Source organism: Helicoverpa zea, chromosome 16 (assembly GCF_022581195.2).
Source record: "Helicoverpa zea isolate HzStark_Cry1AcR chromosome 16, ilHelZeax1.1, whole genome shotgun sequence".
Classification (NCBI taxonomy): domain Eukaryota; kingdom Metazoa; phylum Arthropoda; class Insecta; order Lepidoptera; family Noctuidae; genus Helicoverpa; species Helicoverpa zea.
The window spans coordinates 3,249,972-3,271,913 of record NC_061467.1 but is presented as its reverse complement, the minus strand read 5'-3'; the positions used below and the strand labels follow the sequence as shown (position 1 = coordinate 3,271,913).

Here is a 21,942-nt window from a genome sequence, read left to right as displayed (position 1 = left end):
ACGTACGAAATATGCGTCACACCCACGGCCCTCGCTACGAAGCCTCAGCGCTGATTTTCAGGCTAAGCCGAGAAGAGATAAACGTAGTTGTGACACAGAAACCGTTGTCGCTGATCACCATCATCTCAAAATGTGTTCAGCAACTTAGATCGATCAGCAGGTTTTTTTAAAGAGACCTATATGAAGTTGGGTTGGATTTGACGACAATTTTGTGGTCAAAGACAGTCGACAGTATATTTAAAGATGCTTTTTTGTTCCAGAATGGAAACATGGAAAACGGCAAAGATTGAACACCTGGAAAATTATTAAGTGATAATAATCATCAGCTGATAAAATTGCTAACGGTTTTAGTTAGGCTTTGACCAGTTTCCGTGCACTTTTCTTTTTTTGAAGATAATTGTACTCGCATTTTTATAGTTTATTTTATACAACGAATTTTGTACTATCATGCTTGCCGATTGCTCAGTTCACTAAAGTGACGGACGAGAGAACGCGTCTTCCTAACGGGCGACAATCAATTACTAATTAATACAGTATACTGTACGACTTAACATCCTAATAAAAATAATAATTCGATATAAGGCATTTACAAGCAAGTAAATTAATTATTAGCTATGGAATTCGTAATATATGTCCACATAGAATTACATGATACAAATTATATGCAGTAGTTTTAATTACGTAACAAACTCTGTAGGAAATTGCAGGAGAAACGGCGTTTATTGAAGTGTAAACCAGTCACAATGTTGATTAACCTTGGAATGGCTGTAACACTGAGTAACTAAGATAACAGAGCGGTTTTCACATTAAGCTGATGTTATTGACCCGCACTAATCGATGTCATTAAGATGGTCAACCCGGACGGTAGAAACGGTAGCCAGTAGATGTATGTAAACCTTAGTGTCTTCAGTGAACGACTGAGGAGCGCGTGAGGCTCGACAAGCCTTTAAACTGGTCTGATCCCCCCGAACGTGGAGTACGCATGATCACGAGACTATAAGCTTTAAGCAAAGAGACTAAGGTAAATTGTGAATTGTCTATGTACCTTTATGTATAGAAATAGATATTTTATAATTGAATTATGTTAGTTTATTATACACGTGTTATGGCATGGGCATTGTTTGTACGAGTAGCCGTGTCATGCGCATTCCGATACAATTTTTGTGTAGATTAGCTAGGTACGTACGTAAGCGTGTGATCACAATCTAGGTATGCAGCCTAGGATATCACTAATGTTAGCCTATAAGTGTACCCGTTTGTTTGATTTATATAAATATACCTAGTATTGAATGATTCGGACAGAAATCGCCTGCACGGCTCATTTGTATTATTTATTCCTTGTTTTACATTTACTAATAAAATTTACATGATGTGAAACGTAAGTTGTAGTTTTATTTAACAACCAGTTTAAAGGCTAGCTGGTAGGATCGAAGGTCTGACCTTTGCCATAAACTATGTCATACGTAATAGACGACAGTTGACCTCACATTAATAAATCCCTGCGACCTATGAATGAATGTAATTCAACAATTATTATAGTCATTGTTTAATAAAAACCAATAAACAAACGCATTTTGGCGTAGCTGATAAGGTGCAGTGTTAACTCTGTGAATTTTGTGATAAAAGATTTATTATTAAACCCTTATCATAACGTGTTTTCAATGTGAAGTATCTTTATCTGCTCCAAAATAGACAAACAATTGTTATCAGATTACGATGAACTTTACGATAATACCACATCCGTCATGGTGTCACACTTCCATCCCGTGATTTGCAACAAAAACAAACATTTTGCTTACACATATTCCATATATTCGCTGTATTAAACTAATACTGCTAGAAAACTAAGTACAGAAAGCATGGCATTGATTACATCTTTAAATTAAATACATCCTGCAAACAGGCTGGGACAACACAGTATAAAATATAATATTTAATAACAAAGAGTACAGAAATTGGTTTTTGTTTAAGGAGAATGCTTGAGTTGTGGAATGCTATATAGTTTATAACTTGCGATCATCTTTGCACTTAAATATAATAAAATACAAATAAAGGAATAAAAAATGAGATTATTATGCTTTTACTAAAGTGATTAACATAACACTCCTAAAATAATCGCACACATCACTAACCAGCGGCACTTCATATTTGTGCAATATAATACACTATCATTAATAATAACATAGTTGATACATGATGCTTAAGTACTGAAGATTACTTGAGATTAAAATTAGGCCAATAATGTCGATGACGCAATCATTATCACTATCATACAAACTGTAAAGCTACCTCGGTGCAAGAAGCCATTATCCATTCACTGAGAGAAATACATCTGTTATCAAAATCTTAAGACGATGGTAAAACCTTCGAAAATTTAGCACCACAAATTGGCTTCTCACTATATAAAATACTGAATTTCTTTGCAATTTAATATACAAATGCATTTGCTATAACATTGGTCTTTTCATTGCCATGATCTAAACATAACTGAGCAGTACAATTCGTTCCTTCCATTGAATCCAATAAATTGTTGAGATATAGACATACACAATTGACACTGTGGCATTCGATTCTGACGACAATTAGTATGGCATACTTATAAGTATAGTTATATAATCTTATAAAGTAATTATAAGTGGCATAACACACATTTATATGAAGGATGGCTAAGATATGACAGGAAAGAGAGATTGGGGGAGCAAGGGGACCTTGCAAACAATATTTAAGACTGTGAGGTGTGTTTGGCGGAGGGATTAAGTTAGAGCGGGGGTGGCTCGTCCCACTTGAGGTGCTTCTCAGGAGTCAGGTGGACGATGCGGACATGGACAGCTTGGTTCTTCTCAAACTTGGGAGGGATCGGACAGAGCCTGTATATTACTTCATCGCCTGGCAGTGGAACATATTCGCCTTCAATGCTGTAAGTAACAAAAAGTATTATGTCATAGTTATGCAGGATTTTGTGATAAATAAAAAGAAACCTGTAATGTTTTTGCACAAACAACATTTTTATAAAAAAAAATAATGATGCTTGTATGTTTTATAATCATAACCTTGAGCACAGGAGTTCTTATTATTACAAAATTGTTTTCAATACATGAAACACAGTTGACAATTTAAACAAAAGCAAATAACTTGGTTATTTGTTTTGATGTGGTTACAAATAAATACAACAATGACTACAGATTTACAGCATTTTGAACCTTAGATAAATATAAAAGAAGCTATAGGAACAGATAATGTTCTATAAGTAATATGATATATTATGTTAGTTCAACAAAAAAAGAACAATATGACAAGAACAAAGACAAACAAAGAACTCCCACATTTGACCTCCAAAATGTGCTAACTCAAACACTCAGATGAAAAAGTATCACATGTCTGTTATCAGCCACAAATTGTAATTCATATAACAAGCCCATTATAATATGAGTTCATTTATTTCTCTTCTAATACTGCACTAAAGTTGTTTACATTGACTGAGCCAATTTTTTGTTATACATACATTTTGAATGTTCCACATTCATCATGTTCGTAAACAAACATGAGGAACTGTTAACCCATTGTAAAAACGTGTCATGTTTGTTGAAAAATGATTATTAATGTTGTTTACCGCTAGCTCACATACTTTTGTGAAGGCTTCTTTTATGTGGTTAAAATAATTAAAGTATACAGGATTTTTAGACATAATGGTACAAAATTATTTAAGTCACACAGTGGGTAGGCTTTGGAATATTAAACGGGAATAATACTCACTCAGAGATATGTAGAAATATATCTTCGCCGCCTCTTTCAGGAGTAACAAATCCATGACCTTTCGCTCGGCAAAATGATTTGATTTTACCACTTTCTATCGGATTTCCTAAAGCCCTTTCTGACCTGAAAAAATACAAAATTTAATGATAACTGTATAATCCCGTTACTTTTTATTATAATTTAGTAATTAATTACTGGAAATCATCAACAATGCCACAAATTATACTTACGTCGAAGCTGTTCGGTTCCGGCGCGTAATTATTGGGCTTGGCAATTGTAGATGAGAATTTGTTTTATTGGGTGAATCATCACTATTAAAGCCGTAATCATTGGACATGATTACAGTACACAAATTATTTCCCCGAAATAAATTATAAACAAGAAGAACTTCGCAAGAAGGAAGAAAAACAAAATGTCAGTCGCCTTCTCAGATTCTCAGTAGCTTGTGGAAAATGTCAATGTAATGTCAAAGATGGAAGATGTCAAGTATAATGTTGATGCGTTCGGAAACAGTAAAATTTAAAAGAAGCATTTATGTTCTAAACAAACATATTACAGCAATTTTTACGCTTTTATTTCTTATTTGCGTACTTAATTACGTAGTTGTGTTTTATACCTTTGTTAACTGCGCTCGCAGTACATCCAAAAAAAGGATTAGATTTACGCTAATCTTTGAAAAAATCCTCGTTTCCACTGCATAAATGCAAGCTTAGCATCAGGACTCTTAGATTATAGCAAGTTTTGTATTGGTTTTGTACTTTCATTATCGCATGAATAGCGCAAACGTTATTACCGTGTAACCTGATAACAGGCAATGCAAAAATGCACCTATGTTGCTGACCGTAGTATTCTATGGATTCATAAAAAGATTGCATTCTTAAATGTACATTGGTGCTCATGAATTCCAAATTATACAATACCATTACTTATAAGCTTTTGTCGCTCTCTTTGTTATAGAGGACCACTTGACGATGGTGATGTAAAACAAATAAAGCACAAAGTAATAAAACATAGTAGTTTATTTACTATACATTTTTATTTTATTATTGCATAATGTCACTCTTAGTTTATTACAACTACGTAGATTCCAAATAATGTAGACATTCATAGCCAACCACATTTAGTTGACAAAATAATGTACAACAATTTATCATTGTCTACAGCTAACACGTTAAAACTTTTTATCACAACGAATACATTAAGTACCTAGCTAAACTATGACTTTTACAATATGTATGTATTTGAACAAGATTTATATAACGATAAATATACGTTTTTAGCTTATGTCTCTACAACAATGCCTAAGTGAGTATTAAGCATTCGACCCTTAACTACTAGGTATTTAATAAAGGTGATAAGTTGAATACTGAGATTATTTGTCAATAATCATGTCTGGACACACTCTCTTTTCAGGCGGCAGGGGCAACTTGATCTTTGGTATCTCTATTCCTTCCCAGTCTCCCTGCACAAAAAAAAATGTTACAACTTTCGTCAATTTGTAGAAGAATTCAATTAACTACCTACATTATATTTTTTCAAAAATCTAAAGTACACACAACATAAGGCCTTTTTCACATGCACATAGTGTAATGTGAAAGTCACGGCACGGTCGCAGTGCCTCGAGAAGTCCTCTACCTAGGAAGGTAGCTAACATGTAGGTACAAGATAGCATAATATAGTCTACCTGGAAGCGGCTGCCATCAGACTTGTTGCACTGCATAGATATAGGTGATTCGGTGTAGAGAGCATGCAGCGCGTTGGCCCTCAGGTGAGTCCACGGCTTGATGGATAGATAGTTCGCGCGGGGAGCCGCCTTGTATGAGATTGACATGTTGTCCCATCTAGAATACAAGAAGTTATTAATAAATAAACAATAAATATAAGTTTATTGATCCACAGTTACATTAAAAACTCCGTTTCAATTCAAGTAAATATGGTAAATGAATGAATACAAATGTGCGCTGTAACTACACTACGGAAGACATATTTATAGGTCCCCAAACTAGGCGCTTGCTGCCTGTATCTTGGGGAACTGGATTGTTAGGGTGCTTAAATTAATAGTGGTGTGATCTAACCGTACCGAAAACTGAATTTGTTTGCCTATTTACATCCCCAAAGCCTAAGATTCGGCGTATCTTACCGTTTCTCAAACTTGAAATAGCTTTCAAGAGCAGCGTTGGAGACGGCACTCTTGCAGACTTCCAGCTCTGTAGCGGGGTAGTAGTGCATGTAGTTGACGCACATCTCGTCAGTAATGGCGTGACCCCCCACTGTGGCATTGTCTTTGTCTTCCGTGTTGTAAATGCAAGTCGTTTCTAAGTAGTCACCCTGGAATAACACGCAAGTAGAGGACAGAGTATTAAACCAATTGTTTCCAAAATAATATGTATTTCCAAGTAACCTACAAAAAAAACTATTTTAGCAATAAACACAAAGAATCGCAACTTCTAGATTTGGCTTCATTTGAAAGGTGCACATACAACAGCTACCTTTGAATGTTAAAAGAGGCAACACGGCAGCGTCTGTTTATTATAACTTACCGGCAAAACATTAACAGGGCGATGCAAGATTCTGATCTCCTGGAAGTGCGTGGAGTAATGCAGGTCCTTGTTGAGGTAGGGCAGCTCCACCCCCTGCCTCGAATGCCTTGTCCAGACGGCCACTCCCGTCAGGTGCGTGTGGAGCTGACTACCGAAGACTACAATACCGTCTGATGGTAGACCCTAGAATGGAGTTCTCCATCAAATTTTAATAAGTGGCAAACTTGAATATTCTTTGGTGATCGGAAAAAAGAAACAAAAGGATATAACTAGGATCACTATGAATAAGGTCAGCGTTATGGCTTTTTTTGTAGGTACCCCCGCATTGAAATCAAGTTTGATATTGAAAGGGCCATCTTCTACCTTCTTTTTTAATATAAATAGCTTCATACGAGCCTTACCACTCCGGTACACTGCGGGATGCAGTATGCAGTCAACGGAAAAGCCTTCTGTCTGCCAGGTATCGCCATTTTGTCGGTATATTCCAAGCCGAGCTCCATAATGGCTGCATCGTATTTTCTTCTTTGTCCAGTTACATGGAGTATTATACCTGAACTGTCTACCCAGTCTATAACAAAACAAAAAGGTTTCCATACTTAGAAAAAATTGTTCGACAACATTGTATCCAGGACTTTGTTTGACTGTCACAGAACTACCGCAAGAACCGGCCCTGCACTCAAAAATTTATTCATATATTTTTTTAAGCCTTAAAGCCTTTCAGCGTATTAATTAGTACTGTTGTGATAATGACTGTTATTATACCTTTTCTTAGTTCCGGATTGTTATAATGCACTTCCAGCATTAAGTATTTGTTTGCTTTCGGTCCTCCGAGAGGCAAACCAGCTTCCTTTGGATATGTAAATGGAGGAGCACCCATGGCCCATGCTGCTTTTACCTAGAAATTTTGCAGAAACGTATTGAAAGTCACACCGTAGTAAGCTTAAGTAGACATGGAGGCTTGAGACATGTTCGGATCTAAGATTTTTACCTTTGAACATGTTTTGGTGATTTCAGGCCTGTCAGGAGCGAAACAGTTGCCTTCATAAAGAGGGACCTCCTTGTTAGGGTCGGTGTCGCAATAAAATACTTCCATATGGTGAACCAAGCCCTCATTTCCTTTTGTGATGGTAGATTGGAACTGAAATATTTTCCGAAACGTTTTTAATTACGTTTTTAATTTTTATGTAGGTAGGTACTTGTAATTTCATACGTATTTGTAATTTCACGTGGGTACGAATGTTATATTTTTTTTTGCAATATTAACTACCTGAATGATATGATGAACCTTCTTCGTTATAAATTCTGGTAGCTTGACCACATGACACCAATACGTGGTATCATCCCCAGGTACCTTCAAGTTCTTGTTGGTAATCCGCAATTGGTAAGCATCACCAACTCTCTGATGACCGACAGGAGTGAAGAGTCGAACTCTTATGAAGCCGTGGTCTGTGGTTGGAGTGCAGGTCAAGCAGAGGCCTTTGGATGTGAATAGTTTGTCGTTGCCGTGAGCCCAGACTACGTGGACTGTTCCTTCCTGAAAAAGAGGTGAGGTTGATTGATGTGATCTTGATAAATGAAAGGAAAGTCTTGGCATTAAGAAGTTAGTTACATTAGAAAAAAAACTAAGCGATAAAAACAATAAAATTAAAAGAAAAATAATTGCATACATCGTTTTTTTGTAGATCTTACCTCAATAATATAGTCATCATTGTCACATGTGTCGAAAAACCGTTCAAATACCAAGCTATGAGTCTCAGGGTCCAAGTAAAATGCGTCACAGTCTTGCTTAGGATCTCGCATCAAGTTACCTTCATCATCTCCGTACATATCCTACGATATTAAAATTAGATCGGAAATTATTATTTAGATTTAATATATATCTTGTAAAATCATAAAAATATTGAAACGACTTTGTAATATTTTTACCTCAAAGTGGTGTTTTCCTTTATAATCAGTCCAGAACACACAGACATCGGAATTATTGAACTTTCCTCTATCAGAGAATCCTAACGCAAACCAGTGGAAAGATGGTGCGGTTTCCGATATTACTATTTGAAACTGAATCTTGCGGAAGGAATAATCAACTCGCCATTTCAGTAGGAATTCGCCATTTGGGTCTAAGACTGACTCACTTTCTGCTAATCTTTGGTCTGGAGGAAAAAAGTGGTGGGTAAGAGAGCTATTTTTTGAGAAAAACTTGTTACTATATTGCAACAGGTATACCTACCGCATTTCGACCGTTAACGGACACATATTTCAGAGACGAGAAAGCAGGTAGATATAGCATATACAAAAAGGCAAGCATATTTAAGATTAGATGTGAAGAAAACAAAAAAAAATATTGTCTCAAGAAACAATTTTGGGTAGAGTCAGCATAAAAAATGAAACTTTTGCCGATCTCGTTCCAAACCCGCACCTCTATCTCGAAAACTGCACTATAACTTCTTGCAAAAAATAAAACAACACCACTTACCAGCATTCCTATTAATCGTATAAGAAAGATGTGAACAAACAAATAAAGAAAGTATCGTAACTAAACACTTTAGCGCCATCGTGTTCACTAGCACATTGCGTTAACACTAGACCGCCTAGATGTGGAGTCAGAGAGACAATGAGCAACCCTTGGAGCTGAGAACTATGCCAGGGTATATAGCTATGAGGCTGTATAAATATATTGAGGGAGGTGACGGTATGACGGGATTGTGGTACAGTCGAGGACAGATAGGAAAGGCTTTGTTTGTACAGTCAGGAAGAGTCTTTATTTTTTTATTATAAATTGAACAATTTGGATTTACAGTGAAATATATAGATACGGTGTATTTAGGACCTTATTTACCTACGGAAGGTAATTTTTGTAATCTTACTGCACAGTCATAAGGGTGAAAGTTCGTATGTTTGTAACTTGTTCACGCAAAAACGACTAAACGGATTTTTTTGAAACTTGGCAAGAATATAGCTCATACATTAGAATAACAAAGGTTACTATTTAAATTTTTTAACCGGATATAGGAAATAGTTCCCTCAGGAAGCAGGTGTAAATTAGCACAGAGAACCGCTAGTTAATTTGATTAGTGGATTTGTGTTAGGTTTCAAATAAAAAACAATTTATTTAAAACCTATAGCCGCCTATTATTCGAGCACCACAGAAAAAAAAACCGAATACGTGACAATATGCTCAGTGAACGAATACGACCTATACTTATTGTAATGATCTCGAAGCTTCGACGGAATGCAGCGCTTCGTCGCCGCTATATTAAATTCCTGGAGAATTTGCCGCCCTGGGGTCGCGCAGATTAACATTTCATTTAATTATGGATAGCTAGGTTGTGGTGGAAACTGAGAATATCTTGGTGTAGGCTTCGTAGTTAGGATATTGTGTTGTTTTGGTTTTGCTATCTCAAAATTGTTCGTGTGAAAAACTGAATTCCATAATTTTAATTATATAGTTTTTCCAAAATTTTTTTTTTAATTTTTTATTTTTTTCCATAATAGTCTACTATTACATACAGTACTAAGTTACTTTGTGAACATCGTACGTTGTAGTACTAATCAACTATTTTGTCGACTGCACATGGAATTAAATTTTATCTGCAGGTATTTATCGAATGTACACTACCTACTCTGTATAATCGCATTTCTGCGTTTGAAAAACGATTTGACCAATAGAGATGTAGTTGTATAGATACAGATGGTAACTGGATAACTTTTTATCAGGTGGGTGCAGTAGTTCTCTCAAGATTTGGGTGTAATTATAGGTATCAAATAAAGGTTTAATAAAAACACACTTATAGAATGTAACAATAAACATTTAATAATCAACAAATGCTATGCTACATTAGTATGATTGTTCTCCTTACTATTTACATCATCTATATGTACATCATTATTGTCACTTTGTACTTTCGTATCGACGACAGCGTCTTCGGATTTCACTGATTCCTCTTCCACGGGATCCGGCACCTTCTGCGAAAATAAACAACAATAATTATAGCTCAGAATTTTCTTATTAGAATAATTATTCCTGACTAGCAAGATGCTTTAGTGTCTTGCGAGGATCAACAAGATTTACAAAATATTTTTTTTGGTCGTAAATAAAATATTACGGATTTTTTTTTAATGTTGAAAAAAAAGTAGAATTTGCGCAATCGCGCTACGGGAGCGCCGCGTAGCATCTTAGACGAGGGACGGAATAAGCCTATGAAGTTCTTCACCACTGAAGAAGGACTGCATGAGATATAAACTAGGGTACATGAATCCTCAGAATAAATAGTTAAATTACCTCTCTCTCGAACAATATAGCGAGTTCCACATGTTTAGTCTGAGGGAACATATCGACGGGCACCGCCCGCACCGGCAGGAAGGGAGCGCCGCGCAACGTCTTGGACGAGGGACGGGTCAAGTCTATGAAGTTCTTCACCACGGAGGAGGGACTGCATGAGATGTAGACAAGGCGTTTGACCTTCTTCGTATTGCGGAGCTGGGTTACTGCTCGCATGTCTGTAAGTTTGTAAACGTGTTTAGAGTTTAGGGGTAAGTTTGCTGAATTTTTTTGGTAATAGTTTTTGTATGTTGAAGAATTGGTGAATTTCATGTTTGGTTTGACCTTCTTTGTATGACTGTGATACCAACGAGGTTTTAAGAAAAAATGTCAGTATCAAGATTTATTTGATCATTAATATTTTAAGGCTCCTTTGAGGATGACATGACAGGATTAAAACACATTCAAAATTGTACTCTACCTTTTTAGGGTTCCGTAGCCAAAATGGCAAAAACGGAACCCTTATAGTTTCGTCATGTCCGTCTGTCCGTCTGTCCGTCTGTCCGTCTGTCACAGCCGATTTACTCGGAAACTATAAGTACTACAGTGATGAAATTTGATGGGAATATGTGTTGTATGAACCGCTACAAAAATATGACACTAAATAGTAAAAAAAAGAATTGGGGGTGGGGCCCCCCATACATGTAACTGAGGGATGAAATTTTTTTTTTCGATGTACATACCCGTGTGGGGTATCAATGGAAAGGTCTTTTAAAATGATATAAAGTTTTCTAAAAAACATTTTTCTTAAAGTGAACGGTTTTTGAGATATCAGCTCTCAAAGTCGTAAAAAGTATGTCCCCCCCCCTCTATTTTTATAACTACGGGGTATAAAATTCTAAAAAAAATAGAGGTGATGCATGCTAATTAACTCTTTCAACGATTTTTGGTTTGATCAAAGTATCTCTTATAGTTTTTGAGATAGGTTGATTTAACTGTAATTTACGGAACCCTTCGTGCACGAGTCCGACTCGCACTTGGCCGGTTTTCATTCAAATTGTTGGAATTTAGACAAAGTCTTCTTTCTTCCACGCAACAATGGAAGTGCGAAATAAAAACATACAATTTGAAGTTTTATTTTAAAAGCAATGAGCAACTTAAGACTTTATAAGTTACAACTTACGCAGTCCAGCTCTAGGCGGGTCCACAATAGCGATAACATCATCCCCGGTGGCTCTGGCCAGCACTGACGGCAGTATATCCTCCGCCTTGCCAGTGAAGAACTCGCAGTTCTCTATGCCGTTCAGCTCCGCGTTCGCTTTAGCGTCTTTGACAGCTTCCGCTATCATTTCTAGGCCTAGCACTTTGCTACAGTGCTGGAAATTTTTATGAAGAAAAAACTGTGATGTAGTACATAAAAGATGGAAGAAAATAAAGTTAGATAGAAGAGAAAGACGGCATATACCTAATTATAAAGTCGATCAAGTCTTACATCTTCTTCCCTCTCCATAGAGAGGTTTTTAGGGTGGTACTAGACCTATGTATTGTTCGTCAATCGAAGCCATAGAAAATATCGATCGACGTCAACCAATCGATTCTATCATCGATCGAGTGTTGACCGATTGGTCCCATTACATCAAATAGTCACAAACTACTCGACATTATTAAGTAAAATATAAAAATATATAATTGGTTAAAATACGCCTTAATACCAATATATACAAGCCTTAATATATAATAAGCTTACCTACCTCAGCAAAACACAGTCCAATAGTGCCGGTCCCGCAGCATATATCGACGACGGTGGAGTCTGGTCGCACCTCACTCATCTCGATAGCGCTTCGGTATAACACGTCCGCGCCAGCCGTATTTACCTGCAACCATACTTTTATTGTAAAAGAGATTTTTGTTACTTTAAAAAAAAACTAATATTGCAGTATTTAGTCAAAGCGAAAGAAAGTTCGAGGCAAATAGGGGCGAGGGTTGAGCGATCCTAAGAAACGCTCAGTGGCCATTTCATAGTCTTTCGGAGCGCATGGTAAATTTTTGTATCTAAATTTTTGTAGCCGTTACGGACAGTCAGAAGCCATAAAGACTGATAGTGGGGCATTCGGTTGCGCGGGTAACTATATTGAGGAGGTCATATAGGCAGTCGCTCCAATATTTAAAAAAAACAGTTTAATTAGCTGTTTTATAAGCTGCCATTGAATTTGACTGATTGCAGACTTACCTGGAAGAATGCCTCCGGTGATATCCTGAACTGTTTGCCAAGAATGGTGTCCGTGATGTGAGTGGAACCTGATAGGTGTATTGGTTTAGACCCTTCTTCACCTACCCGTCTGAAATATAACATGATTTAAAATAATTACAACATACGGAAGGAGAGATGCGGAAGAAATTTGATCATCACGGAAAGCGATATGCACATGTTTATATGAATTTACTTTGGGTAGTAATTTTGTATTGAATGATTAGTATCCCGCCGAGTTTTTTGTCTGTTACCGGATTTTCAAGTAGTTTTCAACAATAGGGTGGAATATGAGAAAATAGGCGATAGGAACTCCTAGTTAATAAATAAAAATAGTAGAGGTTCCAGACGTATGGTTAAATAACATACTTTTTGACGACAAGTTCAAAGTAGAGCGACTTGATTCCACAAGCGATTGCTTCTTCTGAATTGAAATGGTCAATTAAACCCTTCTTGATTCCATCAATTTCATCCTCTGTCAGTGCCTTCAAACAAAAACACAACTTTGTAAAAAATGTAATACTTATTCCAACTAATTAAGTATTATTACCACGTAATGAAATTCTTCTGCATGCATAAGCATTACAAGTATATTTTTTTTATTAAATTTTGTTTTAACCAAAAATACAGGTTTCTATTAATTATTTAATGCATTTATTTTCGAAAAGGATCTAGTAATTTCGTGACAAACTTAATGGCGGTTCGGAACAGAGCTCGATTCGCTACGCAAAGACCATTTTTAGGTATAAGTACATAGTAGGTGAAGAAAGGTGGCAAAAGGTATGGCCCCATACGCGAAAGTACCTGTGCTCGGAAGTTAGTTACGAACCGCCATTAAGTTTGACGACTTTGTAATACAAAAATATTGTTATACAAACCTGAGGATGCATGGCAACGATGAGCATAACTTCACCAGTGGAAGTGGAGTCACGAACAGTGAGATACCTCCAGTACCCTGAGTAGTCGGTCGGAGAGAACGGCGCTAGCTTGGACTTGCGCACAAACTCTTGGAATAGCTGAAATGCAGCTAAATTAATATGTAATTGTAACGCTCGTTAATATACATGGAAGCAGATGAGTAAGCTATAGTAATGAAATGTGAAAGGGGAAATATTGTAAAATATATGTGGCTGTCAATTTCTTTTTTGAAAAATTAAAAAACAAATTGGGGATTTAGCCAAGGTAAATATTATTTCTTTAAATGGAAGCAAATTAATCACATCCAGCTGCATGATAGGTGTGCTGATAAATGATTTTATGTGATTGCATATAATGTTATGACAAGTTTAGCGCTAACGCTCATTCTACTCTGAGATGTTTGAAAGGAGGCCTGTGTGCAGTGTGAAGATAAAAAGGCTGATAATGATGGGGCTAGTGGGGATTTTTAAACAAGCCAAAACATTGTAGTTAGTTAGGGTATTCAACTATAATTATTTACTCACCAAAACAGCCTTCTTTGTCTGTTCAGAGATGTGGATCATTCCTTGTATTGGTCCAACGCCAACAGTACCAGTGACGTAGCTGCCGAGTCTGAAGCCTACCGTGGGCAACTTGGACTCTTCATCAATCCCAACAGTGAACTCACATTTGTTCCTATACCCCTCAGTAACAGGAGACTTCTCTATAGGTCTGAGTTCGAAACTTAAACCTCCATACTGTTTTTGGTTCTTTTGAATTTCCTGTCGTCTATTCCTGTCTATTTTCCAGATCTCATTGTCAAACCTCATTAGTATGTTTCTTATTTCTTTTTCTTTCACTGCCAGCTGTGGGGTATAAATAATTATAAAATTTTTGACTTATATACTTAGATTTTAAGACTGCTGTGTACTAGTCTATAAAAAGAATATCCTAGTAACTACTGAGATGATTTGTCTTGTTGTTATTCAGTGTTGGATAGCTCATGTTTATAGGTTTCCCTGAGAATGTAAGCAAAACCACAGGAAACCACTACCTTATTATTTTTCTTTACCTGCTTCTTATAATAAGAGGTAGGTACCTGATTTTCATAAGTGATATTCCAGTATGGAGTGGTGGCATCCTTCAGCCTCTCCTCCTGACTCTTGCCTTCATCATCGCTTTTCTTCTTCTTATTCTGTTCTGGTACATCCTCATCTTGTTTCCTTTTCTTAACTAATGGGTCTGGTGCTGGCTTCGCCTCTTCAGCTATTAAAGTTTTACCTGGAAGTTTATGGACATAACTTAAAGAAAATACTGGCTGTTACAAAACCAAAAAATATTTTTGTTTGAATTCTGAACAAAAAGTTTACCAGAGAGCCTGATGGAAAAAGTATATGGACACTAGAATACCAGAGGAGTCGCAAGTGTGTCGCGAGCCTTAGAAATCTAATTATTAAAAAAAAAATAGGCTTTCTGGTTATTTTGTTCATAAATGTTTCAATAATAATGTGAAGAATTTACCTTTCCATGAGAAACCATTGAGTGCTTCAATAGCTTTCTTGCGTTCCTCATCATTTTGGAAGCATGCATACAACCAGTGGCTGCCATGTTTAGGTCTTTTGATTTTACTTGTATTCAATCCGAGTTTATTGTTCATAAGTTTTTTTAATTCCTAAAAATGAAAAGTTTTGTTGATATTAATAAAGTAACGTTTACATACTGTTTCATTTATATCATTTTAGAATTTTTAGAGTAAATAATGCCACATTATGTTGTCAAATAACAATTTTAACAATATGTTAACCTTTTTTTAGCATAAATATTTAAAAATGTAAATTGATGTGGAGTAAAGAGATATAGATCCATTTTAGAACAGTAAATGAGGCATACACTTTATTATACTCGTTTTTTATAAAAAAAACTTGTAAACATACCGCTATTCCATAAAACTTGGGTAGTCCACGCAGTTCAATTTTAAACTTTTCCGAAGAGAAACCTCCCCGATCCAAATACGCATATTCTTCTTGTACCTTTTCTTCATTTGGTACATCATCTTTTACTTGAACTTCACCATTTTCTTCTGCCATATTACTTTAAAATATAATTAAAATAAAATTGTTTAAAACTTTTATACACTCGCTAATGTTTATGAGGTTATGTTTTCGTCAATTTTTAGCATTTGAAGATTACGTGTCCTAAAATCTGAAATCGTGCTAGTAAGAATAAGACAAGACATTAATTTATGCTTAAAAAGTGAAGAAAGCAGAAACTGGAACTGCCTACCCCAAAACATACAATTTTGACATTGACGTATTCGTTTAGAAATAAAATTATAAATCTATAGGAATTCGAAAATAATCAGCGCTTTATGGTCCGTTCCATAGATATAATATATAAACAGGACTGCGCACTTTTTACCAAAAAACGAGCCGAGTGAAACAGTCAGTACGGAGGCCGTCTGTCCCTTTCTAATAGGGTGACTATGAGATTAAGTTTATGTGAGACCAATCCGAGTTTGCTAAGATTATTAAACACAGATTGGTATTGAAGTTTTAACTTTTGTGACCTTAAAATACTAATATAGGCTTTTAATAATTAGCAGTAATAAAAACAGGAAGATTCGAAGTGTAGACTGATTTTTTTGTATTTTTGCTTCACATATAGACTGCTGAGCCATTTATATCGCCTTTCTACATTTTTTTTGGGAAGCTATAACAATAGTACAACAGTTTTAAAATCCATCACCCATATTTTGACTCATTACAAGAATTCATGGGCACCCTAGTCGTTTGATTTACGAAAATGTTATTATTAGCTTACCTGTGGAACGATATATTGCAACTACCAGAGGATTCACTTTCACAAGTATAAAAGCAACACTTTTTCACCATTTTAATAGTTTAAATTGATTTAATACAAAAAAATATTAACTACATTTTAAATGCTGATTACACGCCAAGAATGTTCAGGGTTACCGCTAGAAAAAAAAAAAATACGTGTGGCACTCGGGGACTGCCACGGTAAAGCTATTGCATAGCATTCTGTATCAACTTATGCAATTATAATTATTAATTACTAACGGCTATATATAGGTATAATAATATAGCCCCGCGATATTACCCGCGCCCGGTGTATTTTTTGCCGCTCTGGTACATGGTGAGCAGTAGCGTCTACCTACACTTGGTATTGGTATACTCATATAAGTTATGCTACCCTGGTACATGGTGAGCAGTTGCATCGAAATTTCGTTATTGGTATACTTTACTAAGGTGAATTATGCTGTCCTAGTACTTTACTTTTGTGGTTCTGCCTCCGTGCCCGTCGGAGTGGGGAGCGTGAGGTTTTTTCGTTACGGAATTTCTGGATTTGGTCCCCGCGCTCAAGGCCTGCGATAGAAGCTATGCAATAGCTTAAAAGCAAAATAAAAATGTATGTTGTGTATGTTTTAAGAATTATTACGAATAAATGAATGCGATTGTTATCAATTTTTGGGAAGACAAAACTGTTGATCACAACATTTCTTTATGCTGGCAAGGTGTTAGAAAGAGACAAACGGCCTCCGTTCTAACTATCCCTCTCGGCTCGGATTTGCTTCCGTGTATTATGCAACCAATTTAGTAACTTATTGCGTTGGAATAGAGTTCATTTTCGTAAATATATATTTTGAGAGTGCGCAATCTTGTTTAGTATATTATATCTATGGTCCGTTCAGATAGACCGGGTCGGAGAGCATCGGCGCGCATTTTTCTTTTCACACAGACCGGAGCGGATCGGCTGCGCGAGCATGAGTATGCAAGCGGAGCCAAACGTCAAGAAAAAATACACGATCGGGGCCGGGGGTGGCTCCTCTTATTATTTCACACCGATCGCATTCGAGCATTCTCAATGACAAAAGCGGTGCGCATGCAAAAATAAACCTTACTTAAAATATTAAGTACTCAATTTTCAACGTGTTAAGAATTTGCTCTGCTCTCCGACCCGGTCTATCTGAACGGACCCTATTAAGAAAAACGGGACTGCCATGTGATGAATAATCACTTAAAAAAATATATAATTAAAGTGCCGTAGCTCGGCCTTCTTTCTTGACTAGAATTTTCGCAGAGTAAACTTTAGGACCAATTATTATAGTTTAGGTACCATCGTACCTTCTATTCTTCTGCTTCTAAGCAGAATGAAAACACATTGAAATATTTTTTTAACAATTTATATATTTTCAAGTTAATATACAATAAATAATCATTATAATAAATTAGTCACAGTTACAACAGATTTTGAAAATATTGGTATAAAGGATTTTTACTTTACATAATGTACTTAACTAACACGTAAGTATGGTACACTAGTTACGATAGCAAATAGCACTTCACGAGGTATAAAGTCTGTTTAAATACACTTACTTTTTTATTTCTTGCCCTAACAGTAGGAAGAACTTTTTTGAAAAGAAATGAATATAAGTTGTGGCAACTGGCAATATTAATATTAAGTTGGGTTGCCACTTCAAACTTCACAGAAGCCGCCTGCTTAGTGCAATGATATAATTTGGCTTTATTTTTATCCCGAAAAGCTAGATAGCCTGAGCACTAAGTATAAAATAATGCAGATATGTTTATCTATACTTCTAAATTAATTTTCGAAAACGTTGGAAAAGACGCGACCAATTTTTTGATCACGTTTCTTAAAATCAATACTTCACAGTTTTAGCTTTTATAAATAAATTGTGCAGGTCCAAAAACAATTATAGAAAATAATTATACAATTCAGTTTTCCTAGGAATACCTACTTAAGTATCAAAAATAGCAATAATACATTGGACTGTCTAGCCGAGAGGCCAAGACTATTTTTTCTCCAAGAAAATAAACCATAGACAAACATATACCAATACATATTATTACTCTTTAATTATTGTACTGACTTCTCTTATGCTCCTGCTCCACCTGCGTTAGCGTTAACGTTAATGTCAATGGCCAACTACACGTTACTTATTGCATTAAAAATGCGTGTTGGCTACACTTAGGTTACAGTGCCGCGAGAGTTAATCCCTCATGAAGTAACGCGTTAACACACATTAAAGAGGTTAAACTTAGGCACACAAAATAATTCTAAAAACTAAAGCTTTCTCATTTGACCATTCCATTATCGTGCTCGTTAAATGCAGTTACCGCTTAAACAAAGTATCTACACTCGTCCTTGCATGCGTGCAATGAGATGGCATTAATGTAGCCAACATCACTTAGCGCTCTAAGCTACGCACTAAAACCCTTTGATGTGTCCAAAAAACCGACACCCGAGTTATCGCTTAGCGTTTAATGCTATTAATAATGCCATTTGTATAAAATGTCATTAAAACGTTGGCCACATCTGCGTAACGCCAACATTTTACGCGTTAAGACGCAGGTGGAGCAGGAGCATTAGAAATGTCTCTTTCAAAACATCCAATGAACCTAAAATCTCATTATTTCACTAGATTAATTCTTGGAGAAAAAGAGTGAAACTTCATAAAAACTACTTCACAAGTAATGCTACATTACAAGAAATCCCAGTGCCCTTTTGGGTTACGTCACAATGGGTTTTGGAAGTTTACGTCACTACCGTATACCTACGTCACTTAGGATCTCCCCACATTTATCGACGCGAATCGGCTAACACCATCATCAAAAAAGCCTTTACGTAGACAACGTAATAAGGGTGTTACCAATACCATTCGCATCGGCTTGGCTAGGACGGCGCGTCGCGATATCGGCCAACAGCGAAATGAGCCGTTTGTCTAGCTGGTCAACGATAAGTCGAGCAGTGTGGAGATACGCACTCGGCTTAATCCGATTCCGCGTCGAAAAATGTGGGGAGACCCTTAGTTGGTCCATATAGGACTAAGTTCAATGACCCTTACTGCTACATGGTCCCATTTTTCACGAACATATTTTTAAGCGCATCTTTATCCTGGTCCTCCTTTTCTTTTCGTAACCTCTTTATGTTTTCCAGTTCTTTATCTACAGTGGTGGCCATGGACGGATTTAAAGATTTTAATCTTTTGAAATCGTCTTCTGCGTCATCGGGGTTCCAAGCGCCGACGTGCGCTTTACCTCTTCTGTATAATGCTTTTTCATTATCTGAAAAAAAAAAAAAAAAACGTTGTATTTTTCACATAATCGCAACTGGGCTTAATTACTGAGATATGTAGAATTATAAAGTTAGAAAACTGATTTCAAAATAGACACCTAAGTAAGAGATATTTGAAACTATACCTTTTTCAAATTCTAGGACAGTGTTGCAATGTTCTATGACTGCATAATATTCTCCATTAAGCAGCTTGCATTGTGCATAGTTGAGTAGGATGGGTAATTTTATTTTATTTAAATCTGCCCATTCTTCATCTCCTTTTCTTTCCCTGTAACATTTAAGTTATTAAATTATGAACTATTATTTGAACTAGATATTGAACTATTTATATCTTGCTTGATGATATTATCAAACAGTCAGCAGAACTAATTTTGCGGCATTTCAGCAAGGCAAGTTGATAGAATAATATCATCAACATACTCTAGGCCATTCTCAGTAGAAAAATTGTTGTGGGGTGGGGTTACCATAACCAACCTGCCTAAACATGTCAGTAATTATAATGTTTGGATTGATTCTATTGTTTACCTGATCATAAGCTGTTCACAAATGCCCAGAGCCTCATGGTAAGCCTCCTCAGCCTCTTTATACTTCTTCTGCACATAAAGTTTGTTGCCTTTTTCTCTGAGCATGGGTATCAAATCCGTTCGCTCTTTGGCATTCAGCTGCCACAACTCTTTTTCATATTCATCTGATCTTTCCACTTTCAGTATTTCTGAAGTAAAAATAAACTTTGCAATTTTTGTTAACAGCTTATTTGGAACAACATAGCGTAATTTTGTAAAGATAATATTTTTTCAAGCTTTCAAAAGATGTTATGTGATTAACAGAAAGAAGGTGACAATAGACAATATATAAAAAAAGAAGTAGAAAGCCAGCAGCCGAAATTATAATCAAAATCAATAAACGCTAGTATCTAAATTCATATCTGTGGCATGCAATATTGAATAAAAGATAAGATAACAGAATACAAGTGGTCCTCACTTTGCTAATATTATTCCACAGAATTGACAAACATATAACTGATTTCATATGGAGAAGTGTTGAAAGGGGACATAAAAAGGCTGTTCTCTCGGAGCGATTGATGACTGTCTTATTATTATTATTTATTTACGCCAATTTCACTTATTGGGCAAAATTGAGAGAGAACAATAACAAAAAATAATTAATAGTTCAGGACATATTCCACTGCAGCAGTTTCTCAGCCATATGCAGTAGATTTTAAATAAAAACTATACCATATTTATAAATCTCACCTATAATAAACTCCAAATCGCAGGGGTTCTTCATCAAGTCATCCAGGTCTGCATGGCCAAGCCCCTCAGTGTGCAAAGTCATGGTACATGAGTGCTTCACCCTGCGAGGGTCCTGTCCCAGTTCACGCAGGGTTTTTGATATGAAGGGGTAACTAAAGACTAGCTGTAGACATAACAATATTATTCTGCATCTTTAGTACTATATTTTGCAATGTTTTTTGATGAAATATGTGTTTCTGTTTTATTATAAAATAATGTTTGCATTTTACTGCTTCTGTTTATTATGTATGAGGGAAACAAAAGGTTCTGTAGTTTTTTTGAATAGTATCTTAGTAGTAAAGTTATAGTTTATTTTTATATTAAGTGGTATAAAATATGTAGACTATAACTCTATTACCTCTTTCTGAACTTTGAAGCTGGACACTTCTCCGACTGCCATCATCTTGACTATAGTCTCCCATACTTCCAGTTTGAACTTATGCCCTATCACCAAAACCATGGGCTCTTTCTTCCCTATCTTTCTGCTATCGTCCAGCAGAACTCTCTCCTTCCCAAGTTTCCATGTTTGGAAATGAAAATGAACCTGCAAAGATTATATTTTTAATCCAAAACAATGTTTACTTTTTGGATATCACTAGAAGAATATAAATGACTATACCTTACTCCCATTGGCAATAGGAATATATTTTTGTCCAGCGTAAATAAGATTCTTAACTACGGGGGCGATTTGAGTCATTTCATTCAAATTATATGGCACAGTTGATTAATTATTTAGTAAATAGTTATTTGTTTTTATAAATTCACAACCTGTGAAGGACTATTGAACAGAGGTGACAAACAGAAATTATGACACTGACAGCATTGACAGTGACATAT

General features: G+C 36.0%; 4 protein-coding genes across 13 annotated transcripts in view; 1 reads left to right on the top strand and 3 right to left on the bottom strand.

Moving 5' to 3' along the window:
* The window catches only part of LOC124637372 (huntingtin-interacting protein 1), a 30,258-nt gene extending 28,876 nt beyond the window's left edge, over positions 1-1,382 (top strand). For all 9 annotated transcript variants that reach the window (XM_047173778.1, XM_047173773.1, XM_047173774.1 and 6 more), the window contains one exon: positions 261-1,382. In XM_047173778.1, the coding sequence (XP_047029734.1) occupies positions 261-290 (30 nt within the window). In that variant the 3' untranslated portion in view covers positions 291-1,382. The remainder of the gene's footprint in view (positions 1-260) is intronic.
* A 407-nt stretch (positions 1,383-1,789) lies between these two features.
* On the bottom strand, positions 1,790-4,208 carry LOC124637374 (cold shock domain-containing protein CG9705). Its single transcript, XM_047173783.1, has 3 exons — positions 3,984-4,208; positions 3,754-3,876; positions 1,790-2,915 (listed from the first exon to the last, which is right to left on the bottom strand). The coding sequence occupies exons 1-3, from the start codon at positions 4,088-4,090 to the stop codon at positions 2,759-2,761; spliced, it is 387 nt and encodes a 128-aa protein (XP_047029739.1). The 5' UTR covers positions 4,091-4,208; the 3' UTR covers positions 1,790-2,758.
* A 549-nt stretch (positions 4,209-4,757) lies between these two features.
* On the bottom strand, positions 4,758-15,892 carry LOC124637375. Its single transcript, XM_047173784.1, has 21 exons — positions 15,631-15,892; positions 15,218-15,368; positions 14,796-14,977; positions 14,242-14,562; positions 13,678-13,815; positions 13,169-13,284; positions 12,782-12,890; positions 12,303-12,425; positions 11,735-11,927; positions 10,573-10,790; positions 10,151-10,256; positions 8,220-8,443; positions 7,983-8,123; positions 7,561-7,827; positions 7,282-7,431; positions 7,056-7,188; positions 6,695-6,861; positions 6,294-6,476; positions 5,894-6,081; positions 5,438-5,594; positions 4,758-5,215 (listed from the first exon to the last, which is right to left on the bottom strand). The coding sequence occupies exons 1-21, from the start codon at positions 15,781-15,783 to the stop codon at positions 5,126-5,128; spliced, it is 3,510 nt and encodes a 1,169-aa protein (XP_047029740.1). The 5' UTR covers positions 15,784-15,892; the 3' UTR covers positions 4,758-5,125.
* A 1,992-nt stretch (positions 15,893-17,884) lies between these two features.
* LOC124637818 (AH receptor-interacting protein-like) lies at positions 17,885-21,924 on the bottom strand. 2 transcript variants are annotated; one of them, XR_006985292.1, is made up of 7 exons: positions 21,725-21,924; positions 21,464-21,649; positions 21,067-21,229; positions 20,339-20,525; positions 19,939-20,081; positions 19,104-19,803; positions 17,885-18,612 (listed from the first exon to the last, which is right to left on the bottom strand). XR_006985292.1 is itself a non-coding variant. In XM_047174505.1 (6 exons), exons 1-6 carry the CDS (start codon positions 21,800-21,802, stop codon positions 19,586-19,588), a joined length of 975 nt encoding a protein of 324 aa, XP_047030461.1. In that variant the 5' UTR covers positions 21,803-21,924; the 3' UTR covers positions 18,976-19,585. The 2 variants fall into 2 exon arrangements, 1 of the variants encoding a protein (XP_047030461.1); XM_047174505.1 differs by lacking the exon at positions 17,885-18,612 and having other exon boundaries at positions 18,976-19,803.
* Positions 21,925-21,942: the final 18 nt, after the last annotated feature.

Excerpts from the sequence above, each read along its gene's own strand:
- LOC124637374 (XM_047173783.1), bottom strand. The coding sequence starts at position 4,090 with ATGTCCAATGATTACGGCTTTAATAGTGATGATTCACCCAATAAAACA. Across the intron at positions 3,877-3,983 it reads CGGAACCGAACAGCTTCGAC|GTCAGAAAGGGCTTTAGGAA; the intron begins GTAAGTATAATT and ends GTATTTTTTCAG. Across the intron at positions 2,916-3,753 it reads ATATTTCTACATATCTCTGA|CATTGAAGGCGAATATGTTC; the intron begins GTGAGTATTATT and ends TGTTACTTACAG.
- LOC124637375 (XM_047173784.1), bottom strand. The coding sequence starts at position 15,783 with ATGGCAGAAGAAAATGGTGAAGTTCAAGTAAAAGATGATGTACCAAAT. Across the intron at positions 10,257-10,572 it reads CTATATTGTTCGAGAGAGAG|AAGGTGCCGGATCCCGTGGA; the intron begins GTAATTTAACTA and ends TTATTTTCGCAG. Across the intron at positions 8,444-10,150 it reads ACATATAGATGATGTAAATA|ACCAAAGATTAGCAGAAAGT; the intron begins GTAAGGAGAACA and ends TTTTTCCTCCAG.
- LOC124637818 (XM_047174505.1), bottom strand. The coding sequence starts at position 21,802 with ATGACTCAAATCGCCCCCGTAGTTAAGAATCTTATTTACGCTGGACAA. Across the intron at positions 20,526-21,066 it reads CGATTTGGAGTTTATTATAG|AAATACTGAAAGTGGAAAGA; the intron begins GTGAGATTTATA and ends TTTTTACTTCAG. Across the intron at positions 20,082-20,338 it reads TGTGAACAGCTTATGATCAG|GGAAAGAAAAGGAGATGAAG; the intron begins GTAAACAATAGA and ends TAAATGTTACAG.